The 13,035-nt window shown below is 44.0% G+C and overlaps 1 protein-coding gene across 5 annotated transcripts in view; it reads right to left on the bottom strand.

The window, feature by feature from the left end:
• Window positions 1-442: 442 nt before the first annotated feature.
• The window catches only part of LOC149984276 (exostosin-1a-like), an 85,720-nt gene continuing 73,127 nt past the window's right edge, over window positions 443-13,035 (bottom strand). Inside the window, exons 10-12 of one of the 5 annotated variants that reach the window (XR_016491644.1) lie at window positions 7,628-7,799; window positions 1,906-6,188; window positions 443-1,842 (exon numbers count right to left, since the gene is read on the bottom strand). Coding sequence is in view for 1 of the 5 variants with exons in the window: in XM_090219635.1 (XP_090075761.1) it covers window positions 6,003-6,188; window positions 7,628-7,799 (358 nt within the window). In the remaining 4 variants the exon portion in view is untranslated. Of the gene's footprint in view, window positions 6,189-7,627; window positions 7,800-13,035 lie in introns of all 5 variants that reach the window. The other 4 variants (XR_016491647.1, XR_016491642.1, XR_016491637.1 and 1 more) reach the window with 4 other exon arrangements.

Genomic DNA, 13,035 nt, shown 5'->3' with positions numbered 1-13,035 from the left:
ACAACATATCAACACAACACACCAACACAACAACACATCAACAACACAGCAACACAGCAACACAACAACACATCAACACAACAACACAACAACACATCAACAACAACACATCAACACAACAACACATCAACAACAACACAACAACAACAACACATCAACAACAACACAACAACAACACATCAACACAACAACACATCAACACATCAACAACAACACAACAACACATCAACAACAACATAACACAACACACCAACACATCCAACAACAACACAGCAACACAACAACACATCAACACAACAACACATCAACAACAACACAGCAACACAACAACACATCAACACAACAACACATCAACACATCAACACAACAACACATCAACACATCAACACATCAACACATCAACAACAACAACAACAACATGAAGGAAACATGACAACACATGTATCAAATATTTGTTTATTTCTTTTATAAAATCACTTTACAAAATGTTGTTGTTTCTATTGGAATGTTAATCTCTATAAAATGATGTGTGTAAATGACCAGGGTGGAGGAAGAGAACAGGCAGGAAGAAGAGTGTCTGAATTAGCCTGGTCCCAGATCAGTTTGTGCTGCGCTACAACGATCATAACAGGAGTTGGCAAGACACTACAGACAGATCTGGGACCAGACTGTGACTGAACCGACAGAGGCTCCGTAATGTTCCAGCGAAACACAGACAGGAACCTGTCTGCTACAGATCAGATGGAGTCACGTCCCAGTGTTTAGACAATAAGGTCACCTAAACAACCAGCTACTGTAGCAGTCAGTGTTACTGGGGACACAGAGAGATCTTCACTAAAATGGGAACTCCTCTGTTAAAAAGGCAACAATACAATCATTCTGAAGTGGCTTTCTTTAAAAAGGCACATTCATTTTCATCCTAGAACAGCAACAGGGGAATCAGAGGCTTGCATCCCAAATGTCACCCCATTCCCTTTATAGTGCACTACCTTTGACCAGGGCCCATAGGGAATAGGGTGCCATTTGACCAGGACACATAGGGAATAGGGCCCATAGGGAATAGGGTGCCATTTGACCAGGGCACATAGGGAATAGGGTGCCATTTGACTAGGGCCCATAGGGAATAGGGTGCCATTTGACTAGGGCCCATAGGGAATAGGGCCCATAGGGAATAGGGTGCCATTTGACTAGGGCCCATAGGGAATAGGGTGCCATTTGACTAGGGCCCATAGGGAATAGGGTGCCATTTGACCAGGACACATAGGGAATAGGGCCCATAGGGAATAGGGTGCCATTTGACCAGGGCACATAGGGAATAGGGTGCCATTTGACTAGGGCCCATAGGGAATAGGGTGCCATTTGACTAGGGCCCATAGGGAATAGGGCCCATAGGGAATAGGGTGCCATTTGACTAGGGCCCATAGGGAATAGGGTGCCATTTGACTAGGGCCCATAGGGAATAGGGTGCCATTTGACCAGGGCCCATAGGGAATAGGGGGCCATTTGACCAGGGCCCATAGGGAATAGGGGGACATTTGGGACACAACCCAGAATGAGAACAGGATCAGAGAGAGATTAGATTTAATCTCAAACACATATTGCGCCATGAGAATTAACCCATAGGGTTCTGACACACACACACACACACACACACACACACCATGTGTTTCTATTAATGCTGAGATATCTCATCTGTTGTCTGTCACGAGGCCCACTAGCTCTGGTCCAGGGTGTTAGTGCAGCCTGTTCAGGAGGCTCAGTGTTAGAGAGCAGCACTAATGCCCTGGACCAGAGCTAGGGGCTACATCCTGGACTGTACAGTCACACCTCACACAGTCACACCTCACACAGTCACACTACACAGTCACACTACAGTCACACCACACAGTCACACTACAGTCACACTACACAGTCACACCTCACACAGACACACTACACATTCACACAACACAGTCACACCTCACACAGTCACACCACACACAGTCACACTACAGTCACACACTACACAGTCACACTACACAGTCACACTACACACCATATAATCACACAGCCCTCACCTACAGTCGCACAGCCCTCACCTACAGTCACACAGCCCTCACCTACAGTCACACAGCCCTCACCTACAGTCACACAGCCCTCACCTAGTCACACAGCCCTCACCTACAGTCACACAGCCCTCACCTACAGTCACACAGCCCTCACCTACAGTCACACAGCCCTCACCTACAGTCACACAGCCCTCACCTAGTCACACAGCCCTCACCTAGTCACACAGCCCTCACCTAGTCACACAGCCTTCACCTAAAAATGGAAAGGGGGACTTTTCTCTTATCAAAACAAGGGGACATTCTAGGGATGTGAAATCATTGAACATTAAAACATTGAACTGTTGGCACAATAATCTAAATGTCATATTAATAATGAATCTATATAGATGTACACCGCTCCATCAGACATCTTCAAATAAAGACTAGCCATGTCCCTGCTAGCATGCTAGCAGATACCCATAGACTTCCATTCATTGCGCTAATGCTAATTAGCATTGGCTCACGGAACTACCTCTTATTAATTAACTTCCTTCATACTGGACACAGAGACATAAAGATGGAATCTGACTCTGGGTCAGTAGATAAAGGATCTCATCTGACTCTGGGTCAGTAGATAAAGGGCCTCATCTGACTCTGGGTCAGTAGATAAAGGATCTCATCTGACTCTGGGTCAGTAGATAAAGGGCCTCATCTGACTCTGGGTCAGTAGATAAAGGACCTCATCTGACTCTGGGTCAGTAGATAAAGGACCTCATCTGACTCTGGGTCAGTAGATAAAGGACCTCATCTGACTCTGGGTCAGTAGATAAAGGACCTCATCTGACTCTGGGTCAGTAGATAAAGGACCTCATCTGACTCTGGGTCAGTAGATAAAGGACCTCATCTGACTCTGGGTCAGTAGATAAAGGACCTCATCTGACTCTGGGTCAGTAGATAAAGAACCTCATCTGACTCTGGGTCAGTAGATAAAGAGCCTCATCTGACTCTGGGTCAGTAGATAAAGGACCTCATCTGACTCTGGGTCAGTAGATAAAGGACCTCATCTGACTCTGGGTCAGTAGATAAAGGACCTCATCTGACTCTGGGTCAGTAGATGCCAAAACCCCCTTTAGTGTCCTTTTAACTCTAAAGATGATGAATGTGTGTCAACTCAAATCAATCTGATCATGTTAATGTGAATGAGAGCTGAATATGGACAAAGAAGAGAGCCTTTAATGGTCAAATGTGGGTGTTAGTCTTGATAGTGGGTTCGATTCCTGGGACGACCCAGAAGTAAAATGTTTGTGTCTTTGCATAAAAGGTTGTGTTAGATAGTATATGTTGTTATTATAGTGGGGGCTGACTAGTTGAGGGCTGTGTGATTATAGTGGTTCACCAGGTCTTGTGAGGGGAAGAACGTGGAACGGGGAATAAATTGTGAGGGGGAGAACGTGGAACAGGGAATAAATTGTGAGGGGAAGAACTTGGAACAGGGAATAAATTGTGAGGGGAAGAACGTGGAACAGGGAATAAATTGTGAGGGGGAGAACGTGGAACAGGGAATAAATTGTGAGGGGGAGAACGTGGAACGGGGAATAAATTGTGAGGGGGAGAACGTGGAACAGGGAATACATTGTGAGGGGAAGAACGTGGAACGGGGAATACATTGTGAGGGGTAGAACGTGGAACAGGGAATAAATTGTGAGGGGGAGAACGTGGAACAGGGAATAAATTGTGAGGGGGAGAACGTGGAACAGGGAATACATTGTGAGGGGAAGAACGTGGAACGGGGAATACATTGTGAGGGGTAGAACGTGGAACAGGGAATAAATTGTGAGGGGAAGAACGTGGAACGGGGAATACATTGTGAGGGGTAGAACGTGGAACAGGGAATGCAGCTGGATCAATATGAAACTCAACTGTTAAACCTTTCAATGCAGTTGGATCAATATGAAACTCAACTGTTAAACCTTACAATGCAGCTGGATCAATATGCTAATAAGGGATAAGGAGGATGGGGTCAAAGGGCAAGATTCATTGTACTTCAGTCAGACACTCAAAAATATATTTTTTTTGGTGAGCGATAATTTTTTAGAACTTCTCTAGAATATTGAAAAAAGAAAATGGCAAATCAAGTTAAAAAATCTCCAAATCATCCAAGGTGAGCATCGATTCACGCCCAGTCACACTCAGGACTCCCAGAGCACAACAACCACAACATTAGTCCTAACTACAGGTACAGTGAAATGTCAGTTCTGTGGTTGAGCTCTGTATCTCTAGCCTGTCACAGCAGGAAAACACAGACCTCCCCCCCCCCCCCCCAAGGCTGGACACAGTAGAGACAGTAATGCTGGACATTCATTCTTTACTATAAAAACGAACTAAAACACAGACCCCCCCCCCCCACCACCACCCAAGGCTGGACACAGTAGAGACAGTAATGCTGGACATTCATTCTTTACTATAAAAGCTAACTAAAACACAGCCAAATAGTATTTTCAGATTCTGGCAGCAATTGTGTTGAACCTGTGCATAGTGTTTAGAACCAAACAGAACAAAGGTTCACTTCTATAACTAAACAAGTACTCCTCCCTTGGTTTCATCGTAGGGTTTTTTTTAGTAGGTTGGGAGAGATTTACCACTGGCAGACTGAACACAGTCTGTAGAGACAGTCTACCAGTAGACCGTCGTTAGGACTGCAGCCATGGTCTCTCCTTGACTATAACGGCCGTCGTGTTGACTCTGAGGAGACGGCATCAGCCAGGGTCTCTCCTCATGTAGAAAGTTCTAGAACAAAGTCCCCCCCCCCCCACCCCCTCCCCAGACGTCCATGTTGTCAGTTGTGCATGAACTAGTTTAATTTCTGTGTACAGCTCCTACCAAAATACAGCCTGGGTTGTCACGGTTACCACTGTTGGCACCAGCAACAGCATACAAAGATGGAGAGTGTGGGTGGAAGACGCAACCGTGGCGTCCTGGCTCCACAGCGCCCTGTCCTCTCCTCTCATTTCTTCCCCTGTTCCTCCCTTCTCTCTGGGAGGGTCAACCGTGGCGTCCTGGCTCCACAGCGCCCTGTCCTCTCCTCTCATTTCTTCCCCTGTTCCTCCCTTCTCTCTGGCAGGGTCAACCGTGGCGTCCTGGCTCCACAGCGCCCTGTCCTCTCCTCTCATTTCTTCCCCTGTTCCTCCCTTCTCTCTGGGAGGGTCAACAGTGGCGTCCTGGCTCCACAGCGCCCTGTCCTCTCCTCTCATTTCTTCCCCTGTTCCTCCCTTCTCTCTGGGAGGGTCAACCGTGGCGTCCTGGCTCCACAGCGCCCTGTCCTCTCCTCTCATTTCTTCCCCTGTTCCTCCCTTCTCTCTGGCAGGGTCAACCGTGGCGTCCTGGCTCCACAGCGCCCTGTCCTCTCCTCTCATTTCTTCCCCTGTTCCTCCCTTCTCTCTGGGAGGGTCAACCGTGGCGTCCTGGCTCCACAGCGCCCTGTCCTCTCCTCTCATTTCTTCCCCTGTTCCTCTCTTCTCTCTAGGAGGGTCTCTGTGTGTCTCCCATCCCACTACTCTCCTGTCCTTCCAGGAGGCAGCAGGGGTCTCAGGCTTGTTGTAGTCCCTCTCTGTCCCTCTACTCTCCTGTCCTTCTAGGGGGCAGCAGGGGATCAGGCTGGTTCTAGTCTCTCTCTACTCCACCATGAAGACAGAGAGGATCAGGCTGTTCTAGTCTCTCTCTGTCCCTCTCCACTCCACCATGGAGACAGAGAGGATCAGGCTGGTTATAGTCTCTCTATGTCCCACTCCACCATGGAGACAGAGAGGATCAGGCTGGTTATAGTCTCTCTCTGTCCCACTCCACCATGGAGACAGAGAGGATCAGGCTGGTTATAGTCTCTCTCTACTCCACCATGGAGACAGAGAGGATCAGGCTGGTTCTAGTCTCTCTCTGTCCCTCTCCACTCCACCATGGAGACAGAGAGGATCAGGCAGGTTATAGTCTCTCTATGTCCTTGTATCTCTTTCTCAGTATGGACACCTGGTCTTTAAACAACACCGGGTCCAGACGCACATTAGAGTGCACCAGGGGCATGCTGCCAAACCAGCTGGCAAACTTATTCATGCAGCTCTGTCGCTGGGCAAAGTGGTCTGGGTCGGCCCACCGAGACGCTCTGGAGGTCTGTAGGGAGAGGGGGAGACAGAGAGAGAGAGGGAGAGACAGAGACAGAGAGAGAGGGGGTGAGAGAGAGAGAGAGAGGGGGAGAGGGAGAGAGAGAGACAGAGAGAGAGAGAGAGAGAGAGAGAGAGAGAGAGAGAGGTGGGGGAAGAGAGAGACAGAGATAGAGAGAGAGGGAGAGGTGGGGGAAGAGAGAGAGGGGGAAGAGAGAGAGAGAGAGAGGGGGGGGGGAGAGAGAGAGAGAGAGACGGAGAGAGAGAGAGAGAGAGAGAGAGAGAGAGAGAGAGAGAGAGAGAGAGAGAGAGAGAGAGAGAGAGAGAGAGAGAGAGAGAGAGGGCGAGAGGGTGAGAGAGAGAGACAGAGAGAGAGAGAGAGAGAGAGAGAGACGGAGATATTAGTACTGATGGATTCATAATGTTACCAATTAAAGTTGATGGTTTTACTGTAGTTATTGGTTTGTTTATTTGTTTCAGGCCAGAAACCAAATCTATTTAGACAACAATAAGAAACATCAATAACAACGCAGGTGGACCCTGTGGCGTCTGTTGAAGTCATCAGGAACATTAAAGGAAATAAAAAATAACATTAAAAAGCCACGGCACTTCCTGTGCACTTCCTGAGCACTTCCTGAGCACTTCCTGTGCACTTCCTGAGAAATAAATAAAGAATCATCTTTATCACCATTTTCCCCTACAGATATGGCACAGCAGCCAGGGACTCAAAGCCAGAGTTGTTCCTGAGAAGGCTCAAATTCAATGTTCAATTAAATGTTGTTTTTAAAAAAAAAAAAATATTTGACTTGGCAAGTCAGTTAAGAACAAAATCTTATTTTCAATGACGGCCTAGGAACAGTGGGTTAACTGCCTTGTTCAGGGGCAGAACAACAGATTTGTACCTTGTCAGCTCGGGGATTTGAACTTGCAACCTTTCGGTTACTAGTCCAACACTCTAACCACTAGGCTACCCTGCCGTACCCTGCATCGGAAAAGTTAGTTGGATGTGTTTGTGTAAACTTCTCATTGACTATGCTGTTGTCACACCCTGACCATAGAGAGCCTGTTATTCTCTATGTTGGTCAGGTCGGGGTGTGACATGGGTGGGTCATCTAGGTAATTATATATCTATTTTGGCCTGGTATGATTCCGCAATCAGAGGCAGCTGTTTATCGTTGTCTCTGATTGGTGATCATATTTAGGCAGCCACTTCCCCCTTTGTGCTTTGTGGGATCTTGTCTAGGTATAGTTGCCTGGGAGCACTACTCCCTGAGCGTCACGTTTCGTTTGTTCGCGGTATTTATTTTTGTTATGAGTTTTCTCTTCCTAATAAAAAGGATGAAAACATACCACGCTGCTCCTTCGTGACGACCGTGACGGCCCTATAGTAATATCTCCTGTTGTTGTTCCTGAAGCAGACCAAACGGGGAAAGACCAGAAAGACCTCACCTGCACCATCATAGTCTCCTTGTACTGTTTCTTCTGGGTGACCTTGATGGGCGGCAGCTTGGTGACGGCTGACACCAGGAAGTTCATCAGGATGTCTTCACAGTTCGACAGCTGATCCACCAGGCCCCTCAGACTAGCCGGCAGGTAACTGGTGTACAGGTAGTGGTAATATCTACAGGTAAAGACAGGTAGTGGTAATATCTACAGGTAGTGGTAATATCTACAGGTAGTGGTAATATCTACAGGTAATATCTACAGGTAGTGGTAATATCTACAGGTAGTGGTAATATCTACAGGTAATATCTACAGGTAGTGGTAATATCTACAGGTAAAGACAGGTAGTGGTAATATCTACAGGTAAAGACAGGTAGTGGTAATATCTACAGGTAGTGGTAATATCTACAGGTAGTGGTAATATCTACAGGTAAAGACAGGTAGTGGTAATATCTACAGGTAGTGGTAATATCTACAGGTAGTGGTAATATCTACAGGTAAAGACAGGTAGTGGGTATATCTACAGGTAAAGACAGGTAGTGGTTATATCTACAGGTAAAGACAGGTAGTGGTTATATCTACAGGTAAAGACGGGTAGTGGTAATATCTACAGGTAGTGGTAATATCTACAGGTAAAGACAGGTAGTGGTAATATCTACAGGTAGTGGTAATATCTACAGGTAAAGACAGGTAGTGGTAATATCTACAGGTAGTGGTAATATCTACAGGTAAAGACAGGTAGTGGTATCTACAGGTAGTGGTAATATCTACAGGTAAAGGCGGGTAGTAGTGGTATCTACAGGTAGTGGTAATATCTACAGGTAATATCTACAGGTAGTGGTAATATCTACAGGTAAAGACAGGTAGTGGTAATATCTACAGGTAAAGGCAGGTAGTGGTAATATCTACAGGTAAAGACAGGTAGTGGTAATATCTACAGGTAAAGACAGGTAGTGGTAATATCTACAGGTAAAGACAGGTAGTGGTTATATCTACAGGTAAAGACAGGTAGTGGTTATATCTACAGGTAAAGACAGGTAGTGGTTATATCTACAGGTAAAGACGGGTAGTGGTAATATCTACAGGTAGTGGTAATATCTACAGGTAAAGACGGGTAGTGGTAATATCTACAGGTAGTGGTAATATCTACAGGTAAAGACAGGTAGTGGTAATATCTACAGGTAGTGGTAATATCTACAGGTAAAGACAGGTAGTGGTATCTACAGGTAGTGGTAATATCTACAGGTAAAGGCGGGTAGTAGTGGTATCTACAGGTAGTGGTAATATCTACAGGTAATATCTACAGGTAGTGGTAATATCTACAGGTAAAGACAGGTAGTGGTAATATCTACAGGTAAAGACAGGTAGTGGTAATATCTACAGGTAAAGGCAGGTAGTGGTAATATCTACAGGTAAACACAGGTAGTGGTAATATCTACAGGTAAAGACAGGTAGTGGTTATATCTACAGGTAAAGGCAGGTAGTGGTTATATCTACAGGTAAAGGCAGGTAGTGGTAATATCTACAGGTAAAGACAGGTAGTGGTAATATCTACAGGTAAAGACAGGTAGTGGTAATATCTACAGGTAAAGGCAGGTAGTGGTAATATCTACAGGTAAAGACAGGTAGTGGTAATATCTACAGGTAAAGACAGGTAGTGATTATATCTACAGGTAAAGACAGGTAGTGGTTATATCTACAGGTAGTGGTAATATCTACAGGTAAAGACAGGTAGTGGTAATAGCTACAGGTAAAGACAGGTAGTGGTAATATCTATAGGTAAAGACAGGTAGTGGTAATATCTACAGGTGAAGACAGGTAGTGGTAATATCTACAGGTAGTGGTAATATCTACAGGTAAAGACAGGTAGTGGTAATATCTACAGGTAAAGACAGGTAGTGGTAATATCTACAGGTAAAGGCAGGTAGTGGTAATATCTACAGGTAAAGGCAGGTAGTGGTAATATCTACAGGTAGTGGTATAATCTACAGGTAAAGACAGATAGTGGTAATATCTACAGGTAAAGACAGGTAGTGGTTATATCTACAGGTAAAGACAGGTAGTGGTTATATCTACAGGTAAAGACAGGTAGTGGTTATATCTACAGGTAAAGACGGGTAGTGGTAATATCTACAGGTAGTGGTAATATCTACAGGTAAAGACGGGTAGTGGTAATATCTACAGGTAGTGGTAATATCTACAGGTAAAGACAGGTAGTGGTAATATCTACAGGTAGTGGTAATATCTACAGGTAAAGACAGGTAGTGGTATCTACAGGTAGTGGTAATATCTACAGGTAAAGGCGGGTAGTGGTAATATCTACAGGTAAAGGCAGGTAGTGGTAATATCTACAGGTAAAGACAGGTAGTGGTAATATCTACAGGTAGTGGTAATATCTACAGGTAGTGGTAATATCTACAGGTAATATCTACAGGTAAAGACAGGTAGTGGTAATATCTACAGGTAGTGGTAATATCTACAGGTAGTGGTAATATCTACAGGTAAAGACAGGTAGTTGTAATATCTACAGGTAAAGACAGGTAGTGGTTATATCTACAGGTAAAGACAGGTAGTGGTTATATCTACAGGTAAAGACAGGTAGTGGTTATATCTACAGGTAAAGACAGGTAGTGGTTATATCTACAGGTAAAGACAGGTAGTGGTTATATCTACAGGTAAAGACGGGTAGTGGTAATATCTACAGGTAGTGGTAATATCTACAGGTAAAGACAGGTAGTGGTAATATCTACAGGTAGTGGTAATATCTACAGGTAAAGACAGGTAGTGGTATCTACAGGTAGTGGTAATATCTACAGGTAAAGGCGGGTAGTAGTGGTATCTACAGGTAGTGGTAATATCTACAGGTAATATCTACAGGTAGTGGTAATATCTACAGGTAAAGACAGGTAGTGGTAATATCTACAGGTAAAGGCAGGTAGTGGTAATATCTACAGGTAAAGACAGGTAGTGGTAATATCTACAGGTAAAGACAGGTAGTGGTAATATCTACAGGTAAAGACAGGTAGTGGTTATATCTACAGGTAAAGACAGGTAGTGGTTATATCTACAGGTAAAGACAGGTAGTGGTTATATCTACAGGTAAAGACGGGTAGTGGTAATATCTACAGGTAGTGGTAATATCTACAGGTAAAGACGGGTAGTGGTAATATCTACAGGTAGTGGTAATATCTACAGGTAAAGACAGGTAGTGGTAATATCTACAGGTAGTGGTAATATCTACAGGTAAAGACAGGTAGTGGTATCTACAGGTAGTGGTAATATCTACAGGTAAAGGCGGGTAGTAGTGGTATCTACAGGTAGTGGTAATATCTACAGGTAATATCTACAGGTAGTGGTAATATCTACAGGTAAAGACAGGTAGTGGTAATATCTACAGGTAAAGACAGGTAGTGGTAATATCTACAGGTAAAGGCAGGTAGTGGTAATATCTACAGGTAAACACAGGTAGTGGTAATATCTACAGGTAAACACAGGTAGTGGTTATATCTACAGGTAAAGGCAGGTAGTGGTTATATCTACAGGTAAAGACAGGTAGTGGTAATATCTACAGGTAAAGACAGGTAGTGGTAATATCTACAGGTAAAGGCAGGTAGTGGTAATATCTACAGGTAAAGACAGGTAGTGGTAATATCTACAGGTAAAGACAGGTAGTGATTATATCTACAGGTAAAGACAGGTAGTGGTTATATCTACAGGTAGTGGTAATATCTACAGGTAAAGACAGGTAGTGGTAATATCTACAGGTAAAGGCAGGTAGTGGTAATATCTACAGGTAAACACAGGTAGTGGTAATATCTACAGGTAAAGACAGGTAGTGGTTATATCTACAGGTAAAGGCAGGTAGTGGTAATATCTACAGGTAAAGACAGGTAGTGGTAATATCTACAGGTAAAGACAGGTAGTGGTAATATCTACAGGTAAAGGCAGGTAGTGGTAATATCTACAGGTAAAGACAGGTAGTGGTAATATCTACAGGTAAAGACAGGTAGTGATTATATCTACAGGTAAAGACAGGTAGTGGTTATATCTACAGGTAGTGGTAATATCTACAGGTAAAGACAGGTAGTGGTAATAGCTACAGGTAAAGACAGGTAGTGGTAATATCTATAGGTAAAGACAGGTAGTGGTAATATCTACAGGTGAAGACAGGTAGTGGTAATATCTACAGGTAGTGGTAATATCTACAGGTAAAGACAGGTAGTGGTAATATCTACAGGTAAAGACAGGTAGTGGTAATATCTACAGGTAAAGGCAGGTAGTGGTAATATCTACAGGTAAAGGCAGGTAGTGGTAATATCTACAGGTAGTGGTATAATCTACAGGTAAAGACAGATAGTGGTAATATCTACAGGTAAAGACAGGTAGTGGTTATATCTACAGGTAAAGACAGGTAGTGGTTATATCTACAGGTAAAGACAGGTAGTGGTTATATCTACAGGTAAAGACGGGTAGTGGTAATATCTACAGGTAGTGGTAATATCTACAGGTAAAGACGGGTAGTGGTAATATCTACAGGTAGTGGTAATATCTACAGGTAAAGACAGGTAGTGGTAATATCTACAGGTAGTGGTAATATCTACAGGTAAAGACAGGTAGTGGTATCTACAGGTAGTGGTAATATCTACAGGTAAAGGCAGGTAGTAGTGGTATCTACAGGTAGTGGTAATATCTACAGGTAATATCTACAGGTAGTGGTAATATCTACAGGTAAAGACAGGTAGTGGTAATATCTACAGGTAAAGGCAGGTAGTGGTAATATCTACAGGTAAAGGCAGGTAGTGGTAATATCTACAGGTAAAGACAGGTAGTGGTAATATCTACAGGTAAAGACAGGTAGTGGTTATATCTACAGGTAAAGACAGGTAGTGGTTATATCTACAGGTAAAGACAGGTAGTGGTTATATCTACAGGTAAAGACGGGTAGTGGTAATATCTACAGGTAAAGACGGGTAGTGGTAATATCTACAGGTAGTGGTAATATCTACAGGTAAAGACAGGTAGTGGTAATATCTACAGGTAGTGGTAATATCTACAGGTAAAGACAGGTAGTGGTATCTACAGGTAGTGGTAATATCTACAGGTAAAGGCGGGTAGTAGTGGTATCTACAGGTAGTGGTAATATCTACAGGTAATATCTACAGGTAGTGGTAATATCTACAGGTAAAGACAGGTAGTGGTACTATCTACAGGTAAAGACAGGTAGTGGTAATATCTACAGGTAAAGGCAGGTAGTGGTAATATCTACAGGTAAAGACAGGTAGTGGTAATATCTACAGGTAAAGACAGGTAGTGGTTATATCTACAGGTAAAGGCAGGTAGTGGTTATATCTACAGGTAAAGGCAGGTAGTGGTAATATCTACAGGTAAAGACAGGTAGTGGTAATATCTACAGG

Source organism: Oncorhynchus mykiss, chromosome 3 (assembly GCF_057628025.1).
Source record: "Oncorhynchus mykiss isolate SJ-2025 chromosome 3, ASM5762802v1, whole genome shotgun sequence".
NCBI classification, from domain to species: domain Eukaryota; kingdom Metazoa; phylum Chordata; class Actinopteri; order Salmoniformes; family Salmonidae; genus Oncorhynchus; species Oncorhynchus mykiss.
This window is presented reverse-complemented; position numbering and strand designations above follow the sequence as displayed.